Source organism: Ursus arctos, unplaced genomic scaffold (assembly GCF_023065955.2).
Source record: "Ursus arctos isolate Adak ecotype North America unplaced genomic scaffold, UrsArc2.0 scaffold_12, whole genome shotgun sequence".
NCBI classification, from domain to species: domain Eukaryota; kingdom Metazoa; phylum Chordata; class Mammalia; order Carnivora; family Ursidae; genus Ursus; species Ursus arctos.
In genome coordinates, this window is record NW_026622786.1 from 36,311,886 (window position 1) to 36,335,385 (window position 23,500).

The 23,500-nt window shown below is 45.0% G+C and overlaps 1 protein-coding gene and 1 non-coding gene across 3 annotated transcripts in view; both read left to right on the forward strand.

Moving 5' to 3' along the window:
- Positions 1-23,500, forward strand: part of LPAR3 (lysophosphatidic acid receptor 3) — a 74,698-nt gene that overhangs the window by 20,042 nt on the left and 31,156 nt on the right. For both annotated transcript variants that reach the window (XM_044383942.3, XM_057310521.1), the window contains exon 2: positions 4,245-5,001. In XM_044383942.3, coding sequence (XP_044239877.1) covers positions 4,266-5,001 — 736 coding nt within the window. In that variant the 5' untranslated portion in view covers positions 4,245-4,265. The remainder of the gene's footprint in view (positions 1-4,244; positions 5,002-23,500) is intronic.
- On the forward strand, positions 8,841-8,947 carry LOC113254847 (U6 spliceosomal RNA). The gene has a single exon (XR_003315970.1). It is a non-coding gene; the product is annotated as a U6 spliceosomal RNA (small nuclear RNA).

Below are 23,500 nucleotides of genomic sequence, written 5' to 3' on the forward strand. Positions count from 1 at the left end.
GAAGGGCACTTCAGTTTCCTCATCTGCGAAGTGGGTACGATAATAGCATCTACATCACTGTTGGGAGGATTAAATGAGGTGATCCACCAGGCACAAAGCAATCACGCAAATACTGGCAATTAAGAATCGTAATAACGAAGTGGAGATGGTAACCAACCCAAGAGCACGGTTAAGTGAAGCTGTTCTCTAACTGACCTATTTAGTGGGTGATGTGTAAGTCAGCAAAGATGTTTAATTGGACTTGTCATTTTAGTGGGGGAAAAGGTGGTGTAGGATGGAGAACCATTCATCCCTTCCACAAATGCTGATGCTACGGATGTGATCTTTTTTTTTTTTTTTAAGAATTTATTTATTTGTAAGAGAGTGAGAGTGAGAGAGAACATAAGCGGGGTAAGGGGCAGGGGGAGAAGCAGACTCCCCGCTGGCCAGGGAGCCCGATGCGGGGCTCGATTCTGGGACTCCAGGATCATGACCTGAGCCGAAGGCAGATGCTTCACTGACTGAGCCACCCAGGCGCCCCTATGGACGGACATGATCTTAAGAGTCGTGGTCCCTGCTGTACTCAAGCAGAACAGTCTAGCAGTGGGGATGGGCATAAAAACAAAAGAAAACACATAACAAATGATAGGTGCTCTGGTGAAGACAACAGGCCTCTAGGGATACTTTGGGTTGGTTGGAGAAGGTGTCTCTGTGGAGGAGATGTTAAAGCTGGGATCACAGAATCATATTTTAAGGTTTGAGAGGGTTCAAGAGGCGATACATTGATCGTTTGTTAGAAACCCCCTAAAGTTTTGGTAATTTCCAGCTAAGAAAATATGATGATGTGTCATTAGTATGTCCTGGGGACTGTCAACAAGCTTGGCAGCATATGGCAGGGAAGGAAAAAAATCAAAAGCACCAATTCATAGAACTGCCAGTTATTCATTTTTGGAGCTCTGGGGTGATTGCATTAGGAAATGTTTTACAGGAGAGCTGGGGAAAGTGATGTCCTGAATTTGATTATGGTTGTCAATGTGTAAGGTTTTACAGCTACATGAAATTTTAAGTAGAAAACCATTTTATTTTCATTATCACTGAAAAACTCTAAAGTGTGCTGTGCTGGTGAGAGTAATAATGAACATAGTGAATCCTTGAGGCTTTTCCTTTGAACATTAATTTTGATTTTTTTGGAGCTGTATTTGTCAAAGAAAGGTAGAATACATTAAGTAGGATGCGTGCTCCAAAGACAGAATTTTAATAGCATTTAAAACTCTATTTATTTATTACAGAAAATGTGGAACAGAGAAAAAACTGGAAATAATTGTTTTAAATGATTCCCAATTCCACCATCCTTAAATGAAGTATTTACACTTTTAAGATTTTTTCCTTATTTTTTTCTATATTTTTAAGATATTCAAGAAATATGTGTGTGTATATGGTTGTGTGTATATAAAATATGTATGTAAATGCATACATACATATATAATTATAATTAAAATAATGACATGTGCTTTTTCTCATATTACCACAACTTCATGGTAATGATTTTCAGTGGCTGTACAATATTCCAGCCTGTGGAATGTTTTTCACAGGTTTCCAATGTGAATGAACTTTATTTGCTCTCATCGTCTGTTTCTCCCAAAAGTAGGATTTGAGGCTTCGAGATAGGGAGCTGCTTGGTGGGAGCTCTGGTTAATTATGTTTTCTTCTGTACCTTTTCAACTTTGGAAGACAAAACCGCATCTCAGTCTCAGGATGATTTTTTGTTAAAATATGTCTAAGAATGTGCCATTTGGGTTTTGATGGGGGGAAAGTTGAATTTGAAGATTTTTCAAGTAAAAATTATTGACGTTTTAAGATATCATATAATTGCATTTCACCGAATTGTGAACTAAAACTAAAATGTTAAAACCTCTTCAAAAGGAAACTAGGAAAATTTTGAGTTTTTTGGTAGTATCTTCATACTAACATCTTTCTGACATATTAATTGATATTGCTGATGAGTTAGTCAAGGACAACATAACTTTTAAATTAGAAATGTGTTTCTCTTAGCTCTCCAGAGCATATAGCAAAATAAAATACACGAAATATTTTTTATTAGTGAAAGGACACATAATAGTTGCACCATGAAAAATTCTCTTGGATTATTTGTCTTGAATTTCTGTATACTTCCAACACTATTGAAAGCTGAATATTCTCCTTGAATATTTAAATTGAATTTCACTAGATTAGTGTCTTCTGTTCAATTCTCATATGCTGCTGGTGAGATTAGAAATATATGATCTGTCTTAAGGCAGTTTGACGATCAGTATCAGAAATCTTTAAATACATTTCTATTCTTTACTTCAGCAACTTGAGATGTATGCATTAATCCTAAGCAAATAATTGGCCGAGTATGTGAGATTAATGCACAAGAACACAGCCTTGCTTATGGGGCTAAATATTAGAGGCAACTGAAATATCCAACATCTAGGGATTAGTTAAGTAAAGTGTGTTATGATCATATACTGAAACATCACGAAGCTATTAAAATTAAATATCTATATTTTTAATTTGGGGAAATGACCACAGTACAGCATAGGTCAGTTGGCCTATTGTCTGGAGTTAACTGCTATTGGCAGTTAAACATTGGTGAATATCTGCCAAAGAGAGTAATTTTTGTTTTGTCATTAAAATCAGGTCCCCTTCCTTGTAATTGAAAGGCTCTAGAGTCATTTGTCTCTTAAGATCACTCCCAGTTTGTTTATTATAAGCTTATAAAATGATATTTTACCTTCCATTTGCTGTGGCAGAGAAGTATGTATCTAATTCATTTAAAAGTATCATTACACTATTAAAATAGAAATTAAAAAGAACACTAAGATATATTTGTATTTTGGGCTACTTCAAATATCTGATCTGCTTATCCTGATTCTGGATATGGTATTGGACTGCAGAATTTATGAGAACCTTAAAAGCTGGGGATTTCTATTATGCTTTTGCTATTAGACACTTCATTCCCACCAGTGGACCGCTCAGTGCCTGGGCCTGCTGGATCTCTGGTTCTCCAGTGAAGACATTGCAGCCTCGTTCCTTGAAAGGGAGCCCATGGTCATTCTCACTCTAAATTTCCTGGCTTTCAACTCCAGTCTCCTTTGATTGGACCCTTCATAGCTGTGGCCAGACCACTGTGAGGTAGAACACCTGGTTTTTCCACCAAGCATAGATGGAGAGGCATCCTTAGAGCCCCTCCCAACCACTCTTTGGCCAGAATCCCTTAGTTTTGGTGTCTAAGAGATCTTGTCCTGAGATGAACATCTTCTGTCTGCCTGATACCCCAGTTTGGGGTCTGCTTTCAGACATGTGTCCCGAGGGCTTGCCCTCACTTGGCAGGTATGTTCTTACATTCTTCGACATCTGCCCAAACTCCAGAGCTCAGTCTTGTCCATGGAGCCCTGCTCTTCCACCACCTGCTGTGTTGAAAGCCCAGAGAAGGAGCCTGACTTAAAGTGATTGAGTTGGAAAATCCAGTAAGCACATTCACCACCGGTACAATTTGGTTTAGGACAATAAGGAAAAAGTGAACAAAAAAGGAAGGAGGAGTATTGAGAACACAGTCTTCAGCCCTGTATCACATGCTTAATAAGTGAGCATTGTCATTATAGCTTGAAACCAAAAGATGGCGGAAGGAGGGTCAGGAGTGGAATCAGAAGTGGTAGAAAATTGATCTCTTGGGGAATCCATTTGGTCATGTGAAGAGTAACTCAACACTCAGTTATCTTGGTGACAGTGTGCCTGGCATTACCAACTTGCCCTTGTCTAATGAACAGAACCCATAAATAACAAATGAGCTGGAAACCACCAGGAGAAAGCATTATTGGGCTGTGCTGTAGTTATTACTGATGCAGAGTGGAGGACTCAGAATATTTGCTCTGTTGCCAATCCGTGATCGCTCAGTCAAGTCAGCCAACCCTCTGGCAAATACCTGTCATGAGGCAGCTGGGGCAGGTGGGTCTTGGGATTATAATGGTGACTAAGAGAGACACAGACCCTCCCTCACTGAGCGTGCACCTAGCCTGGGAAACAGACAACAAACAATTATTGATGCAAGATAAGTGCTATAATAAGAGGTCAGGACTGGAGTCCTGCAGCAAGAGACATTTACATTGGGATCTGAAGGACTAACAGACGCTGGCCAGAACAGGGGCTCAGCAGTGGCAATTGGTGGTTTAGTGATTGAATTGCAAGAAGAGTGATGTTTGTTTCTCCTTTGAATTTCTTTCTAGGATGTTCAGTCCTTCTCCACAATGAATGAGTGTTACTATGATAAGCGGATGGACTTTTTTTACAATAGGAGCAACACAGACACTGCCGATGAGTGGACAGGAACGAAGCTTGTGATTGTTTTGTGTGTTGGAACATTTTTCTGCCTGTTTATTTTTTTTTCGAATTCTCTAGTCATCGCAGCAGTGATCAAAAACAGAAAGTTTCATTTCCCCTTCTACTACCTGTTGGCTAACCTAGCTGCTGCGGATTTCTTTGCTGGAATTGCCTATGTATTCCTGATGTTTAACACTGGCCCCGTTTCAAAAACTTTGACTGTCAACCGCTGGTTTCTCCGCCAGGGGCTCCTGGACACTAGCTTGACCGCCTCTCTGACCAATTTGCTGGTTATTGCCGTGGAGAGACACATGTCAATCATGAGGATGCGGACCCACAGCAACCTGACCAAAAAGAGGGTGACGCTGCTCATTTTGTTTATCTGGGCCATCGCCATCTTTATGGGGGCGGTCCCCACGCTGGGCTGGAATTGCCTCTGTGACATCTCCGCCTGCTCTTCCCTGGCCCCCATTTACAGCAGGAGTTACCTCATTTTCTGGACTGTGTCCAACCTCGTGGCCTTCTTCATCATGGTCGTGGTGTATCTGCGCATCTACATGTATGTCAAGAGGAAAACCAATGTTTTGTCTCCGCATACAAGTGGGTCCATCAGCCGCCGGAGGACACCCATGAAGCTGATGAAGACGGTGATGACTGTCTTAGGTAAGGAGAGACCAAGTGAGCCGTTATTCCCATCCATTCAGCAGATCTTTATTGAGCACCTAGAGTCGGCAAGCTGTTTACTAGGTGGGAATGCAGGAGTGAACAAGAACAGTCGTAAATCTGCAGGCTGCTTGGAGCTTATACTGTAGCAGGGAAGACGACATAAGTATTCTAACAGGGATAACAAAATAATTTTATAATACATTTTAATATAACACTTATCAAATAAGATAAGGAGGCCAAGCAGGTCTGGTTGCAATTCTAGCTTCAGATAGAAGATGACTTTTGAGCAGATGGGAAGGTGGTGAGGAAGCAAGCCCTGTGTGTCTGGGGAAGGGCACCAGCAGGAGATGCAGGAAGCGTAGGAGCCCGGAACAGCAAGGAGGCCAGTGTGGCTGGAGTAGAGCAAGCCGGGAGAGTGGGAAGATACATGGTTGGAGGGTTAATGGGAGGTGCTGGGGCCACTCAGATCATGGAGGGCTGTGTAGTTATCGTAAGACGAGAAGCCATGGGAAGGTTTTGAACAAGGGAGTAAAGTGATTGGACCTACATTTTGATGGTATCTCTTTGGTTGCCATTTTGTGAGGAACAAGGGCAAAGGCAAGAAAATTGCTTAAGAGGGTATTTCAGTACTCAGAGTGGTGATAGTGACTGGGACCAGAGGGCAGCTGGGAGGTAGTGCTGTGTGGTTGGATTCTGGATGTTTTCTTAAAGGTAGGTGATAGGATTTGCTGACGAGTAAGTATGAAGCAAGGTGAGAGGAGGAAGGAGAGTGGGGAGTGTCATTCACCGAGATGGGGAGGCTGAAGAGGTTTGTGGGGAAGATCAGGAGTTTGGTTCTGGACAAACTAATTTTAGAATTGTATTCAACATCCAAGTTAGTTATTGAATCAGGAGTTCAGGAATTAAGTCTGGACTGGAGATTCACGGTCATTGGGGGAAGAAATGGTATTTTAAACCTCCAGGCTGAAAAAGCTCACGGTGGTGAGGTGAATGTGGATAGTGAACGTGGAGAAGAGGACCAAAGAACAAACCTTGGGGCATTCCAGTGTGAGGAGGGGGGGAAGGCAAGGAACAACCAGCAAAAGAGCAATCCAGGGAGTAGCTGGAAAACCCCGGGGGAATATGGTGGCTTAGGAGCTGCCAGAAGAGAGCCATCAAGGAAAGGGAGTATCAGCAATGTTAATACTCTTGGGAGGTGGAGTTCAATGAGGTCTTACGTGGCTTAGCTTAGCAAACAAGTAGTTTTTGGGTGACTTTGAGGAGATCTCATTTGGTACAAGCAAGAGCCTGATCAGAACAAAACGAAGAAAGGGAGGAGAGGCCTTAGGATAGCACGTTGGAACAGCTCTGAGGACTTTTGCTTTGCACTGCCAGCCCTGTCCCCAGAAGACATATTTCATGCAAAAAATTTTCCCTTTGGTTTATTGTCTCTCTGGTAGGCTGCCCCCCAATTCCAGTCTGGGTTACAGGTGGAATTGGTGCTGCGTGGGTTCACAGGCCTTGTCTTCTATGTTAGAGAGGCCATTTCTTACTATGTGCGATGGCCACAGCAGTGGGGACTATTCCCGAGTGAGGTCCCAGAGCATGTTCCTGTCAAGTCCTGATGTGAAGGAATTCTTGGGCAGCAATTCATATTAGAGGATGCAGGGAATATGTGGTGTGGGATGGGAGCTATCAGGATATCTCTAGGTCCTGAAATTGCCAGTAAGATATGGAAGTCAGAAGACACACTGTGTGATTGTTAAAATGATTTCAAACTGAGGATTTATTTTAGTTAACAAATATTTGTATAGTCCTTACTATGTGTCAGGCATTGTCCTAAGTGTTTTGTAGATAATAATCTCTTCTACCCTCATGCCAATCTTGCGATGTAGGTGGTACCATTACCCTTATTGCCCAGATGAAGAAACTGAGCAGAGCAGCCTGCCCAGGGCCACTCAGTGATGAATGCATAGGGGCGCCAACACTCACTCTGCCATTGGCCTTTGGAGCCCACATGTTTAACACCCTACTCTGCAACCAGTTTTAATTTATTTGAACTTTTACTGGTTTCCCTGGTTTCCTCTTTGTCCCATCTTCTGCTTTGACCACATCATTCTTCATTTAGCCCCTTGAGAAGAATGTAGGCTAAGAGCAAGAAAAGGAAAGGGAGGGTATCAGATTAATCAGTTTTTCCATCCTTGAACTAGACAGGATATTGGTATTTTTGGCAAAGAGTAACTCACATTCAGTATTTATTGGTATTGTCCATGAATTTGCTCTTTTCCCTCCTTGACTTGCAAGCATCATTGTTTGGCTGTGTGTCTTGAAACATTACCTTCCTGATTAAAGAGAAAACTCTCTTTTTTCAGCATCTGATGTATCATATACAGTGTGATAGAAAAGATATAATCTTAGGTGGGGAGAACAGGACTCCATAGGATAGTCATGGTCACTAGCTTCAGCTTCGAAGGTAACTTTGCCTAGAATGGTTACAGAAGGGTAAAATACAGGAGCGGTATGGTTTTGGCAGGTGTGGTTGGATAAGGGGAAAAAAAACGGAATAAAGAGTGAAATTGTTAAGTAGGATAAGAGAAGTTGTGGTGCTGACAGGGAACAATGTGGAGGAATTGGTTCATGGCGGGAAGACGGTTTGATGGCAAGGACCTGGGGAAGTTCCTTAGCGGTGAGACAGAAGGATCTAGTGGAAGATGAGAAGTCTGGGGACAGAGGAAGTGAAACTGAAGAGCTGGGTGGTTTGAGGTTTTTTGAGTTCTGGATCCTGATTTCTTTGGGTTATAGAAGGTATGGTTTTAGCCTCAAATCTGTCATTTCCTATAAGGGTGATCTGAAGTACATTATTAGCTCACCTTTTCCTGGTTAAATTTCATCATCTGAGGTGGAATAGATCATCTTTAATAAATTCTTTCCAAGTTGTAAAATCCAGTGATCCTGTTATAACAGTAAGTAACCAAAGTCCACACAGAGTTCAGTGTGTTGACTGTGTATCAAAGCACAGAGTCTTTTTCCATGAAAGCATCTACCATAATATCTCCTTAGGGAAGAAACCCCTCAGTTGCTCACTGTGATGCATGTAAGAATTCTGTTGGCTAACACGAGCGTCTCCCAAATGATAGTATCTTTGAAAAATCAACAGTGCTGGCTCTACCACCATTGTAGTTACTGGTTCTAAGTATGTGTAAATTAATAGCTTCATACTTATTTCTGTACGGAATACCTGATTTAATCATTTAAACCTTTTTCTTATGTCGATATATATGTTGTAGGAAAGGTTAATTTAAGATGAAAGTTTCTTATAAATGTGCCTTCTTTTAAATATTAGAAAGTCAATCAAATATATATTAACTGTCTTTTTTTTAAAAGATTTTATTTGTTTATTGGACAGAGAGAGACACAGCGAGAGAGGGAACACAAGCAGGGGGAATGGGAGAGGAATAAGCAGGCTCCCAGCGGAGCAGGGAGCCCAATGCGGGGCTCGATCCCAGGACCCTGGGATCATGACCTGAGCCGAAGGCAGACGCTTAATGACTAAGCCACCCAGGCGCCCCTATGAACTGTCTCCTAAACACCATCTAAAAGGCAAAGAGTTGCTTGAATTCAGGGAGCTGAATCTCATTTCAGAGAATGAAGATGGGATGGACAGGTGGAGTTGGGGGACAGCTTCTTGGAGGGCTTGGGGTGTGATCTGGAAGGATGGGTGGGATTTGAATGGGCAGGAGGGAAATTTTAAGTCAGAGAAATGGCAAAATCAAAAGTGACAGTAGAAACATCTAAGCTTGAGTCCAAGGAAGGCCCTTGCAGATGCGTGTTGTGGTACAACAGAAAATAGCTCAATTGTGCTTCCTTGGGCAGCACACAGACTAAAATTGGAACGATACAGAGAAGATTAGCATAACCCCTGGGCAAGGATGACACACAAGTTCATGAAGTGTTCCATATTTATTCAGCCATCAAAAAAAAAAAAAAAAGAAATCTTGCCATTTGCAATGACGTGGATGGAACTAGAAGGTATTATGCTAAGTGAAATAAGTCAGTCAGAGAAAGACAATTACCATATGATCTCACTCATATGTGGAATTTAAGAAACAAGGCAGAGGATCATAGGGGAAAAGAGGGAAAAATAAAACAAGACGAAATCAGAGAGGAAGACAAACCATAAGAGACTCTTAATCATAGGGAACAAACTGAGGGTTGCTGGAAGGGAGGGGGGTGGGGGGATGGGGTAACTGGGCGATGGACATTGAGGAGGGCACGTGATATAAGGAGCACTGGATGTTATATAAGACTGATGAATCACTGAACTCTACCTTTAAAACTAATAATACATTATATGTTAATTAATTGAACTTAAATTTAAAAAAAAAAAGTAAGAAAATAGCTCCATTGTGAGCCAGGAAAGTTTGGTTGGCCATCCTCTTTGGAAGGAGAGGGGGAGACCAGATGACCTCTGTATTTCTTTCCAGCATTAGTATTTTGGTTGCACACAAAGCATACAGAGCTGGACAGGGGGCAGATTTTTTTCCTTGCTGGGGGAGGTGGCAGTGGTGATGATGGTGGTGTGGCTCTCGCATGTGTGTATGAGTGGAAAGGCATCTAGGCATTGTGTTCTTATTTTAGCAGCCCTGAGGCAGAAGGCTTGCTCATTTCTGAGTCATGATGTGTGATGAGCCCTTTACATGCAAGAAGTTGCTTATTGAATGTTCCCATGGAAAAGACATTGGGGACATATGATCCTGCTTTCTATAGGGCACCAAGGCCCTGCCTCAGAGAGTCATATATTTTGAAATCCTACGTGTTAACAAGCCTAATCAGCCTTAGCAACTAAACAAGAAGCCCCCCGTGGAGAAACTTCTCATTTATTGTCAGACAACACACCCTGTGAGCTGTACACACAAGGATGTTCTGTTTCCGCAGAAAAGGGTTGGATTTTCTTCTATTTTGCACTGTCTTGAAAGGTGAAAGAAAAGAAGGCTGAGGGGGATTTGTGAACCATACACTGGAAATCTTCCATAAAAAAAATCTTCTATAAACCTTCTTGTTTCTTAGGGTGGTGTTTCCCAAACCTCAGGTTGTGACTCACTGGCAAGTGACAAAATCAATTAGGAGATTGTAACCGACACTTCCTGTGTGTGCACAGGATTGTAATATAAAATGTATTTCTTAACACGGGTTATGGTCAAGTATGTTTGAAAAGCCATGGTCTTAGGGTCAAGGTCTCTTTTCCGGCCAATAATGACTGAAATCTTTTAAATTACGAGAAGCATTATGGTGAAGGGACCTTGAAAAGGTTTGTGGTAATTGAAACAAAGAGCTGGGTGTTTTTCTTGTCATTTCTCCCTCCCACCCCTCCACTTAGGTCAGTGCTAAATCCTCCTTGCTTTCTCTCAGGGGAGAGAGCAAAGAGGCAAAGTGCTTGCAAAGAAACAGTGCTGGGAGTTCTCACACTGGAAGGAAATGGGTGAAAATTAAGTCCATCACAAGCCTTGCTAAAATACTAATAATCATACACGATGTTTCTGCAGCACTGTCTTTTTTAGTGTTTTAATACATGTTCTCATTCCATCTCGGGAAATCCTGCAAAATATTATAGAATAGATATTATTCCATTTTCCTGCCTCTCCCTTAGACGCGTCCTCCACTCAGTTATAATTGTTTATGGGTTTTCGTTTGGCGTCTCTAAGCCTTGCGCATGGTGGAATACCTTTCCCCTTGTTCCGGCTGGGAAACTCTTGTTCGTCTCATAAGACTCAGCTCAAGGGCATATCTTCTGTGAATCTTTCCTTGCCCTACCGAGGTAAATCTGCTTATGATGTCCTTTGGGCTGCCTCTCTATTTTGTTTATATTTCATCCACTTAATTGTTACACGCCCTCATTTTGAACCAGAGTGTGTGTGCTTTGAAGTCAGAGATGGTACCTTATTTATCTATCTTTGCGTATCTGACATGGAGCACACTGTCGGGAACATATTTGTTGAGATTATAATAGAACGAGTGAATGAATGAGGAAATAGAGGTTTAGGGAAGTTAAGTGGCTCTTCAAAAGCTGGAACTGAAAGTAGAAACTGGGTTTCCTCACATCCAGCCTGGCCTTTGGCAGGACCTGGCTGTGACAGACCTGTGAGGTGGATGGTGACTGAGGAATGGCTGTGTCTCCCATTTTATAATATGGGAAACTGAAGTCTTAGAAGGGTGAGTGGTAGCGCTGTCTTGGGAAGAGGAAAACAAATGAACATTTTTGAGTGCCTACCAGCAGGTAGTCTATGAGTTACATGCTTTGGGGATTTCATCTCACCTACCCCTCATAACAATGCTACGCAGATCTGTTTTGTGGAGAAGGAACTTTGGATGGACTTAAGCATCTTGCCCGTAGACCCATATTAGCAAAAATAATAACAGTTAACATTCACTTTGTGTTATACATGGTTCTGAGCACTTGGCATGTTCATTTAATCTTCGTGACCGCTCTTTGAGGGAGGTCCTGTTGTCATTGCCAGATGAGGAAACTGAGGCCCAGAGAGGTTCAGTGGCTTGCCTGAGATCAGTAGCAGAGCTGAGATTTGAATCCAAGCAGATTGGCTCCAGGACCCCACTCTTCAGGGTTAACCAGCAGCTTCACATAAGTGATAGGGATAGAACAACAGTGACCCTAGTAATGAGGTTTATAACTTGTATCTCCCTTGATTTCTAGTTATTTCTGTAAAGTCACTTGAACTGTCAACATCGAGTTCACTCTTGATTTGTTCTAAAGATTTTTGCCGTATGGTAGTGACCACTGTGACGGCATCTCTTGGGGAATGACAGCTGCCCTCTCTTGAAACTTTATGCAGGACGTAGACGGCAAGAGCAGGTGCTTGGCAATAGGGAGGGAACAAGATTTCAGTCCTGGCTTTGCCGCTTCCAGGTTGCGTGACCCTGAGCAATTTCCCTGACGCTCTGTGACTTAGTTTCTTGCACGTGGGGATACTGTCAGTGCGTCTGGCGTGGCAAGGTTTTGAGGATGCAGGGGGAGAATGCACGTACACGCTCCTGGTGTAGTGCTCGGCACATAGTGTGTGCTGATCAGTATCGGCTACTCTTCCTAGGCCTTCGTTTGACTCTGAAGAGCCTGGCCCCGCGTTTAAGCAGAGTTTCCTTTTATTCCCAGTAATGTCACAGGTCCTGTAGGAGAGGGAGGCCAGTGGCCATCACGACGGCAGGTTTTGTAATGTGGACGGATGGTCAGGAGGAAGGTGCCCGGGAGGGGGGCTGCCTGACAGCTGGCGTTGGCACCAACTCAGTTCCTGGAGACCCAGGCCAACCTGACTACGTGGGTGCCACAGAACTGAAAAGCTCTCAGTTTGCATTACTAGGCCCTGTAAACACCAACCCCAGCCCCGAAATGCTGTTAATGATTCCTGTCTCTGACAGATGATCTCTGCATTAATAATTCATTTCACTTTTGCAACATTTATGAATAAAACATTATAAGTGAGACCCTGACCATTAAGTATTAGCTTAATAAAAACCCCGTAACATGGCACCACCATCTTGTGTGTAATCTAGAAGACATTCCTCCTAAGAAACAGTCCCGTCTTGCTAATGAATCCTGCCAGGATGCCTTGTTAGTCGAGTCCTGTTACCGCCTATCCCAGGGCTGGGAGGTTGGCTCTTCATCTGAAAACAGCTGAGACCAGAACCTAGGCCTTTTGATATTATTTATGGGTTTCATCAATGACATGTCCTTGTTTCATTAAAAAAAAAAAAAAAGCGGACACACGCACACACACACGCACACACAGAGAAACTGGGAGTCAAGAAATGCTAACAGAATCCCGGGAAATCCTGCATCTGTTTGCAGCTTTCGTAGCCAGGTAGCGGCTTCTGCCTTGCAGAAGCCTTCTTGCCCTGTTTGCTGCCTTGCATGCCTGAGTTATCAAATACCTGTTTAAGAAAAAAGTGAGAGCTTTGCTTTAAGAAATGCTGAGACGATCAGATCGTTGGCACGCGGGAGCTCTCTTGTTGCTGGGCAGTCCCATCAGGCGGAGAATGAGTAATTCTTTTCAGAGTCAAGCCATCCAGGCACCAGGACTTAGTACATTGAGTTCAGGGGGTGTTCAAACTTTTGTTTTAAAACAGCTAATCCAGGGAGCACCTTTGTTACAGAGCTGTTTTGTGTGTGCTTCGTGGCATCGCCACAGGCGCGTTCGGGGAGGGAGGCACCGGCTTGCAGGGTGAGCTGGGAGTGCTCACGTGGCCCCCCTGGGTTGTGGCCTCCCACAGTACTGTTTGCCATGCGCCCTCTGTCCTCAGGGGGACATGGTGATGGAGAAGACCTCGCTGTCTGATGTTACAAGGAGGACAGCTTCAGGTTCAACCCCACTGTTGTGTGCCCCTCCATCCCACCTCTCCAAGTTGCCTGCGCTGCTTCAAAGCCCGTCCACCCAGATGTGTGGGTGGAAGGCTGTGCCTCCCCCCACCTCTACCTAGGGAGCTGTTAGGGTCTCTCTGGCTCTCAGTTCTTTTTTTTTTTTTTTTTTTTTTTAAGATTTTATTTATTTATTCGACAGAGATAGAGACAGCCAGTGAGAGAGGGAACACAAGCAGGGGGAGTGGGAGAGGAAGAAGGAGGCCCATAGCGGAGGAGCCTGATGTGGGGCTCGATCCCATAATGCCGGGATCACGCCCTGAGCCGAAGGCAGACGCTTAACCGCTGTGCCACCCAGGCGCCCCTGGCTCTCAGTTCTTTTTCCCCCTTCTGCTTCACTCCTTCACATGCCTCCCTGTGCAGTCAAATCAAAAGTCATCTTTCCAACTCATTGTTCTCATTTCCAGTACAATCCCTGCCCTACCTTCTTTCTTCCATTTCTTCCACACACCCCTTCTGTTCTGTCATACTAAACACAACTCAGTTTCTTTTATTCCCCCAGCACACTTCCTCCTTCAGAACGGTTTTTCTTTTTAAAGAAACCTGAAACCTTCCTCTTCAGCTGGAACAAACAGTGATTGAATCTTTCCCAAGTGTGAGGTACAGAAACATTTCTCAAATTCTACCTTTGTGTTTCCTCCAACTTCACTGAAGAATAACGGACAATCGCAGCTGGGTCTGTTTAAAGTATCAGACGGGATGATGTGATACACATACACATTGTGCAGTAATTACCAAGGTTGAGATAATTTATACATTCATCTGAGCCTCCCGCCCGCCCTTCCTTCATTCCTTTTTTTTTTTCCAGTGAAAATGCTTATGATCTTTTCTCAGCCACTTCCCAGTATGCAGTGCTGTATTCTTAACCGTGGTCATCATGCTGTACATTAGATCCTCGGTACTTACAATTCTTTTTTTTTTTTTTAAGATTTTATTTATTTGACAGAGAGAGAGACAGCCAGCGAGAGAGGGAACACAAGCAGGGGGAGTGGGAGAGGAAGAAGCAGGCTCCCAGCGGAGGAGCCTGATGTGGGACTCGATCCCATAATGCCGGGATCACGCCCTGAGCCGAAGGCAGACGCTTAACGACTGCGCCACCCAGGCACCCCATGAACTTAAAATTCTTATAACCAAATATTTATACCTTTTGACCTACATCTCCCCATTCCCCCTCCCCTTGGCATCCACCATTCTAGTCTCTGTTTCTATGACATTGGCTTTTTTCTTCCCTTTTTTTCCTCTCTTTTTTTCCCCTTACAATTCCACATATAAGCGATACCATGTACTGTTTCTCTTTCTCTGTCTGCCTTTTTTCACTTAGCAGAGATGTTCCATTACCCAACTATATCCAGTGCTCCGGCCAGCACCCAGCCAGCCTCCTGGAAGGTTTAGACTTCCAGAACTCAGTAATGCCTTCTCTTAGGGCCCCGATTTCTGCAAAGGGGAATGTGGCTATTGTCTGTTGCCCAGGTGTCACACCACTGGGCTCGTACCTGGGATAGCATGGTAGGTGCTGACCCATGGTAGAACTTTATCAAGTCTGTGCTCACACTGTTTGTATTTTTAGACACAGCTGGGGGCCCGCTGCCTTGTGTGTAGCTAAAGCAAACAGGTTGGGTGGGAATTGGGAGTAAAGGTGTTTTCTGGGATCATGGCCTGGTCAGACCTAGGGATCAATGTAGAAGCTGGGATAGAGGTCAGGTAAACCAGAAGTATTGGCTGGGGGACACCACAGATGAGCAGCCCTCGCCCTGCTCTGACAGTTGTCCCTCTACTCCAGCCGCCCACTCTCCCTCACCACCAGATTATTGGTATAACTGTAGCGTGTGAGAAGGAAAGATCCCATTACCTCGAAAACTCAATATCTGTTGAGAGGTTTGTCCAAGTTCACCTTGTAAATCATTGCTGGTATTGTGGCCAGAGCTCTGGACTTCCAAGTTCCTGCTTCTTCTAATGGGTCTCCCTTCTTGCTTTGGTGAAATATACCTGTCCTTGGATGGCTAAGTGACCGTGATATATACCAGAGTTGTTTGTTTTCATCAAGTCAGAGAGTTCACGGCCCAACACTGGGCCCGTTTTATCCTTTTGGATTTCTGAACAGGAAGAGAGTTCTGGTTTTTACATTTTCTCATCGTAAACATTTATTGGGCACCTCTGCCCTAAAGGCACTACGAATCTGTGCTTGTTCTGATGTTTTATGGTTGTCGGGAGATGACCAAGGTTCGTGAACCAACGGTATGGTTGTCGGGAGATGACCAAGGTTCATGAACCAACGGTTGGGTCATGTGTGAGATAGATTACACAGAGGCAGGTCTGCTCCGTTGGCATTTTGTACATAAGATTTAAAGGGAACTCTGTTTATAGGCTGATCTGAGAAAATAAGAAGGTTACCAAGAAAAAATAACTAATAGGATAATCAAAGGAACAAATAAATATACAGAAGGGCCAAGTGAGGGGGCCCAGGCAAAAAACACTGTGGGTTTGGATGGTCTGCGGAGGCTTCCTTGAAGAGGCAGGATATGAACCAGATCTCAGTATAACAGGTGGAGAAGAGAGGGCAAAGCCTTGCAGACAAGTGGAATGGCAGGATGGAAGACAGGCATACACATATCCAGGGAGACCATACTGGGGCCAGGAGTGGGAAGAAGGATGTGGTAGACTGATTTCTGGAATAAGGGGTTTGCAGAGTAATGACAGTCTGGTTTGAGAGGCATACTAGGGTCAGAGAATGGAAGGCTTTGAGTCCTAAGATGGTGTGGACTTCATTGTGCAATGTCTACAGAGGCCAGGCAGATGGCATGGGTGCCTGGGTTGGCCTTGGATTTATAAGGCAATAGGGAGGGGTGGCACCTGTGGATGCCTGGACAGATTCAACTCTTGTTAAAAGACTCTACAGGCCAAATTATATAGTCTGTGGCCACAGCTAAACTGTCTTATCTGGCAATGGAGAGCCCTGTGGGCTCTTGAGGGCATTGACGGGTTGAGAGGAAGGTGGGAGTTGCTAAACGTAGAATTTTAGAAAGATGGGGAGAGATCATTTAGGAGATTGCTGGAATTGGCCCAAGGCTCTGTGGGTGGTAGGTAGGTCAGATGCCACAGAGAAGGCAGAGCTGGACTCTTCTGGAGCAGGAGGGTACAGCTGTCAGCAGAGGCCAAGTCTTCATGGTCCGGGAGGAGCAGCCAGGGAAGCCCAGCAGTGGAGCAGAAGGGGAGCAGGCCAGCGGAGCATGAGCTTGCAGAAATCTGGCAAGAGGCCGAGATCGAATAAGCAGAAGGCCAAGGTCAGAGACACTTGGAAACAGGAAGCAGAGATCCATCCCGGAAACTAAGATCCAGGGACAGGAATTCATCCTGGAGACAGATTTCTTAAAGCCTTTGAGTTTTACCCTTTCTCAACCCCCAGCTGACCTCACCTTCCTTGTTTCCTTCTAACCAAGAAGATAGAAGTCATCTGGTGTGAATGTTCCTATTACATCTCCCTCCACCATTTTAGCTAATCCACAAAGGCCTCACTTTACCTTCTAGCTTTCTACGAGAGCCCATTACTTCCAGCCTCCCCAGAAGCCTCTTCTCATTACTCTTGCTCTGCTGTGTATTTGACCATTAAAAAATACAGCCCCTGGCCTTCCATCCCCTTTCTAACTACTGTTCTATCTTTTCTCTTCCATTTCATATCCTGTTTTCTTAATACCCCAAGCCATGGTAAGCTAGCTCTGCCCCTGTTAAGATTGTGCTGATGAAGCCACCATTGTCCTCCCAACTGCCCGCCCCAGTGATCTGACCTGAGCTCCCGGCTGCACAGCCGCCTGTCTCAGGCCACCCTTTGATGGTTTCTACCCCCTTCAGTTCCTTCTCTATCTCCTGTCCAGTCCCTCCCATCTCTGGCCATCCGGGAAATGCCCTTTGTTCCTGTCCCCTGTGGCTGCCCAGGTTCTCTTAAGATGACCTTCCTCCTGTGGCTTGGACTAGTGCCCCTTTGTCTGCTCAAAGCTGTGTCTCCATCCTTGGCCTCTCTCACGAGATGCAGATCTCTCTTTCCAGCTGTGAGTTGCGCGGACACAGCCAAATGCCCTACAGGCCTGGCGACTTCATCTTCCCCTATAAACCTGCTTCGTGGGTCGTGTTGCACGTCTGCAGTGGAGGTCCCACCTGCCTTCTGGAACGCTTAGTATGGCCATCTCTCTCACCATCTACATCCAGTTAGTTACCGCATCTACTTGAGGGGGGCCTCAAATCTTACGCATCCCCTTAGACTGAGTCTCACCATTCTGTTGCTTACCATCATCGCTGGGTTCCCTCCTGCCAGCTTTTCCTGCCCCAGGCCTTCCTACATACTGCCAGCTGACGCACCATCCTAAAACACACAGTGAACTCTGTCTAATCTTTTCTGGGCCCTTCTTGCACTCTAGATAAAGCCCAAATTACCAAGCTGGAATTCGGAGGCCACTTTCACAATTCTGGTCCCAACCTCCTTTTCTAAACATCCCCCCTCCCACACAGCCCAGGCGTCAGTGGTGCGAAGCTTCTCCCCATTTTGCTGCTGTGCAGGGTCTGCTTAATGCTGTTCTTGGGTAATTTTTTTTTTTAAACATGGGTGCTAGAGATAGACCACTTGTTTGTTTAATTCTTTTAAAAAAATTTTTTAAAGTAATCTCTACACCCAACATGGGGCTCGAACTCATGACCCTGGGATTAAGAGTAGCATGCTCTACCACTGAGCCAGCCAGGTGCCCCTCTTAGGTATTCTTAGCATCTCTCTTTTAAGATCCTTCTCTGTGATAGTTTCTGACCCTCCCAGAGTTAATTACCCAGAGCTTCTAAAGCATACTATTTATATGTATAAAAGTATTTAGCCTGTTTTATTATGATTCATTTGCTAAGTGCTTGTATCTCTGACGAGACCGGGCTTGTCAGGGACGGGACTGTGTCCGTCTTCATTTCCGTAGTGCCTGGCACACGGTAGTTGTGCCGCGGTGGCGTAGCAGAAGCAAGTGGTTGTGGGCTCTGTGGCTTAGCAGCTGAAACTCCGTCTCTTCAGTAACATGGAATGAACCCTCGGAAGGGCAAAGAAGTGGTCCTACAAGACGTTTGTGCTAACTTATGGGCTACTACTGGACTCTCCTCCATTTGCTCTGACTTGGAAGGGAAATAGTGTTCCTTTGCTTTAAGGCAGCTTGCACGTTAGAGACTGTCATGAGCCTAGAGAATCTTTAGGCTTCCTGAGTCTTCTTTGCTGGCCTCTCTGTAATAAGGGATCATGTAGACCTGACTGCGGGCGTCTCTCTGGATGTGGAGAGGGACAATGCCAAGGACCAGCCATTGGATTCTGGACTTCTGTCACTTGGGGTGAGGGGCAGTGCTAGCCTGGGGATCCTGCAGGGGCAGTCTGGAAGTTCTTAAGTTGAGGGCTTTTTTGAATTCCTTTAAGTTTAGGAAGGGGAGGTAACATAGGAGAGTTCAGTGGGTGGTTGGGGTCAGCCAGAGGAGGCTCAGTGATTGTGGGGTAGAGGGGCTGTGGTCTTCAGGACCCACACGGAAAGGTGGGGCTCTCTGGTCTGAGGAGTTCTCTGGGACTTGGCTCTGCAGCCCTTCTGAGGCACGTTAGGCTAGTCTCTGGGGACCTGGGAACCTCCTGCCAGACCCCTTCAGGGTCTCAGGAGAGAGTAGCCATCTTGGATTGTTCAGAGACTGGTGTGACCAGGCACGAGATGTTCAGAGAACACAGCTGAGCCAGGGTGAGCGGGGCTCATGAGCCAAGGGCAGCCTTGGACAATAGAAAAGAGGGTATATTAGGGTATAAGAGTTCTGTAAGAGAGGCCTCATTTTCTTAAGGTCCCTTGAAGGCATATTGGAATATATTAATGCATCTTCTGTAGTTATTAGTCGGGGGATACTAGGCTGAGACAACCCTTTATCCAGTGAACGGGAAAGGCTGGATGCAAAGCTCATAGCACGTATATCTAGAGAGCTTTCTGGGCATTCACCAGGCATGGACGCCTGGAGACCTGAGAGGACAACTGGCCTGCTGGACCCTTGGCCCCCTCGGTGGAGCTTCTCCAACGCCTCCAGACCAGGAAAGGGTCACAACGTGACGACCGAAAGTAGTAGGTGGGAGCTGCCACACTCAGATGGAAAGCATTTGTTCCCTTCAAGCTGCCACTGTCCAAGCTCTGCGGCAGGTGGAGGGCGGGGGCAGCTGGGAGGCTGGGGCCAGGGCTATGCTATGATGCAGGGCAGCAAGGAGCTGGCTGGATCTGGGCAGGCACACAAAGGCCCGTGCCTGCTGTGTGAGGCAGTGCCGAGGGAGTGCCACAGGCAAATCGGGACAGTGGCAGCTTCTAGAGGCCAGCACAGTAGCATGGGCCCTGGAATAGTGCCAGGAGCTGGCAAGGAAGGCCCGGGGTCTAGGCAGGAGAGCTGGGGACAACAGAGACCACTTCTACCAACCACCAGGTGCAGGAAGCCACCTCAAATTTAGTAGTTGGAAGTCAGGGAAACTTGACTGCAGGTGGTGGGAACCCAGTCACTGAGCTGAGCCGAGCTGGGGAGCAGGATAGGCGGATGCGTCCTCTGGCACGGAGGGCTGCAGGGCCCTGGGGGACTGGCAGGAGGCAGGGAGAGGCCCAGGCCCAGCAGACCTGGAGTAGCAGTCAGGTCACGGTGGACACATAATTGGTGGGGCTAAAGTATAAAGCAGAGACCAGGAACAGGGCCGACCTGAGGCTGGGGGCTCCTTAGATTCTTCCTGATGAGAGGTGGGCTCTGACCGGCTCCCGGGGCTTGGCTGGGAGGGCTGCAGGGAGAGGGCCCAGACGGTCTGTTACAGAAGTGAGGTTGCAGGAGGTGGGGTGGGGGCATTGTGTCAGGATCACAGGCGGACAAGTCTCCCTCCCCTCCTGCACGCACGTACCACTTTCTGCCTCAGCGGTCTGCTGCTAGAGCCCTGACCTGCACGTTTTGAAGAAACTAGCCGGGTCCCAGGCAGAAACACTTCACAGAAACAAGAGTTACTATGGCGGCAGTGAGAAAACAGGAAAAATAGATTTAACAGGCGTTCAGAGGACAGACGCCTCAGGAAGGGGAGCAGCAAACGGAAGAACCCAGCTTCAGAGCTTTACATGTGGATGACCGAAAGAACAACAAAAAAGTGCTTTATAAACAGAAGTTCAGTGAAATAGACCCAAAGCAGATATTCTTAGAGAACATAAAATATTGTACCTATGTTTAAAACCTTTGGCAAATACCCCCTCACCCCAGTCTCTAGGAGCATAAAAGTCCCTCAGAAGTTCCAGGAGCACACTGAAGCCACAGCATCTGCTCTGAGGGGACCCATCTGTTTAATACACTTCTTCTCTCCTGCCTGTCTATCAAGAGACTTCAATTTTTGTCATTATCTTGTTCTTTTAGTTATCAGGACTAAACTATGTTGTTAGGTTGAAATTAGCCGGTTTGCATTTGTATCAGATCTCATTTGTTCTGACACAAACAATCCCTTTGTGGGTAATGGAAACAATTTAATGGTGTGGTCTGAAGGAGAAAACAATATTACTCAAGCTATTAACACCGAGGGACAGCTCGCTGACCTCTCACAATGACCTGCAAACTGGGCTTCCGATATTATTGCACTCCTGAGGAAGCCTGGAGGAAATCTCGCCCCAAGATGCTTTAGAGAGCACTTCATGTGAGAAAGTCACGAAAGGAAGAAGGAAGGATGGAAGGGAGGGAGGGAGGGAGGAAAGAAGGGGGGAGGGGAGCGAGGGAGGGGCCAAGACAGAGAAGGGGAGGCAGGACTTCTAACATTAACCTGATGACAACGTTGACTAGTTCGAGCTGCATGTCTTCAGTATCAGGGCTGGAATTGGGCACAGGAAGCTGTTGGACTAGTCTCTTGAAAATAAAAATTGCATGGGGTTCATATTGTGTTTTGAGATTCTCTAATAGAACTGGAACTTTCAGAGAAGTGCCAATTAGTCATAGCTTTTCGGAGCTTAATTCTGCGTGTTCGTTGACTCTCTCTGGGGCAGGGACTGCTGCATCTCGTTTGTCCTTATTGGCACAGCACGCTGCACATAGTGCGACTCAAGTAGTAAGCAAAAAAGTCTTCAAGAAGCCAGTCTTTTGTTGCTGTGAAACACCTCTGGATGACACTCTCAGGAAAAGAGAATAATTATTACGATTTAAAAAATAATATCTAGAAGCAATGTAATCAGTAGTTATGTAGTTGAAACATCTGTAAAATGCCCTTTTTTCTTTAAATAGGAAAACTTACGCGGGAATGCTTTTTGATGACCTTTGATGATCAGTAAACCTACTATCTTGAATTTGTTTATTATATTACTCAACCATGCTGGTGCTGGGGAATTGACAGAACTTTGTGATGCTAACACTTGCTTGCCTGAGGCTGAGGGCTTTGGAGCACACCCACCTTTTTAGAAATGAGCCTTCTTATTTGAAGCCTTGGCAAGAGTAATAACCTTTAGGATCACGGCTGCGTGGGACTGATAGTACACGTTGTCCTGTCCTCTTGTTTGTACATAATGGTAGCATTGCGTAACAAGCAAACCTTTAGAAACTTCCCAGTGTCAGAATGACGGCTCCTGCTTTTTTCTAAAAGTCTCATTTTTCCTCCAAGTAAAGGCGTGTTTGTTTTAGCAAAGCCTGTTTTCTCTTCTTCTTTTTAATAGTCTCGACTATTTATTCTGAAGAGGTTTTCCTAAACAATTACGGTTTGGGGTGCATAAAAGCATTCATTTGAGCGTAATTAAAGGGATTAATTGGCCTTGGACCAACACATTTGCAGGATAAGAAGCATAAAGTTTTTTCACTGTAGCTTTATTTCATTTTATGCTCCTAAGTGTGCCTGTCCCTGCTCCTGACTGTGCCAGGTCCCTTTCATCTGGGAGGGGCCGTGCCCTGCATGGCCTTTTCCTCCGCCTTCTCTCTGGGTAATACCTGGAATGGAATGAAGGTTTAAAGTTGGCGTTGGATTCTAATCCTGCAGTCTGAGGGAGAAATTCCATTTCTCTCCACCTGTTTCCTCACCTGTAAAAGTCCTACACAAATCCCTCCTAGAGTGTATTCTTTCTTTTTTTTTTTAAAGATTTTATTTATTTGACAGAGATAGAGACAGCCAGCAGAGAGGGAACACAAGCAGGGGGAGTGGGAGAGGAAGAAGCAGGCTCATAGCAGAGGAGCCTGATGTGGGGCTCGATCCCGTAACGCCGGGATCACGCCCTGAGCCGAAGGCAGACGCTTAACCGCTGTGCCACGCAGGCGCCCCTGTATTCTTAGGAATAAATGAAATTTAATGCTAACAAGAAGCTTCAACAAGAATATAATAATATGAATAATGGCTTCCTGAATTGACTTAGTAATTTCAAAATGTTTTCAAAACTCACCCCGTGAATTTAATTTAGCCAGTAACCCCAAGCAGCAGACAGGACAGAAATTCATAGCCACATTTTATGACTCAGGAATAAATAAAGCCTAGAGAGGTGGCAAAACCTGTGAATCTGGACATCGAGACTAGAGCTCAGAATGTAAATAGTTTTATAAATATGAAGTGCTTTGGCTCCAGAATTTAAATATGTTTAAATTCTTTTTTATTTTTGTTATCATGAATGTAGTCCTTGCTGGTTGTCAACATTTACATATTACAGGAATCTATGATTTAGAAAATGGAAGTCACCCTCAGTCCTGTCTTTAGAAAGGTCCGAACCACTGTTAACAGTTTGATGTGTCGTCTTGTAGACCCTTTCCCTGCAAATAATAAGTGTGTGCGCGCGTGCGCACACGTACTCCTCACACATACATGATAATGAGTTTTGTATAGAAATGTGTTGTTAACATTTATAAAAGTTGACCCAGCTTGCTTTTTTCACTTGACAATATATCTTGGATTTTTTTTCAGTCAGTATCAACATATCTAACTCTCTCCACAAGTGTATAAGATTACACAGTATTGCACAACCAATTAATGATATTTTATGGTCTATTCTGATTTTTTATCCTCACAAATAATGCTGCAGTGAGCATCCTTAAAGGTACATCTGTGTGCATTTGTGGAACTATTTTTGTGGACGCTCTTGTTTG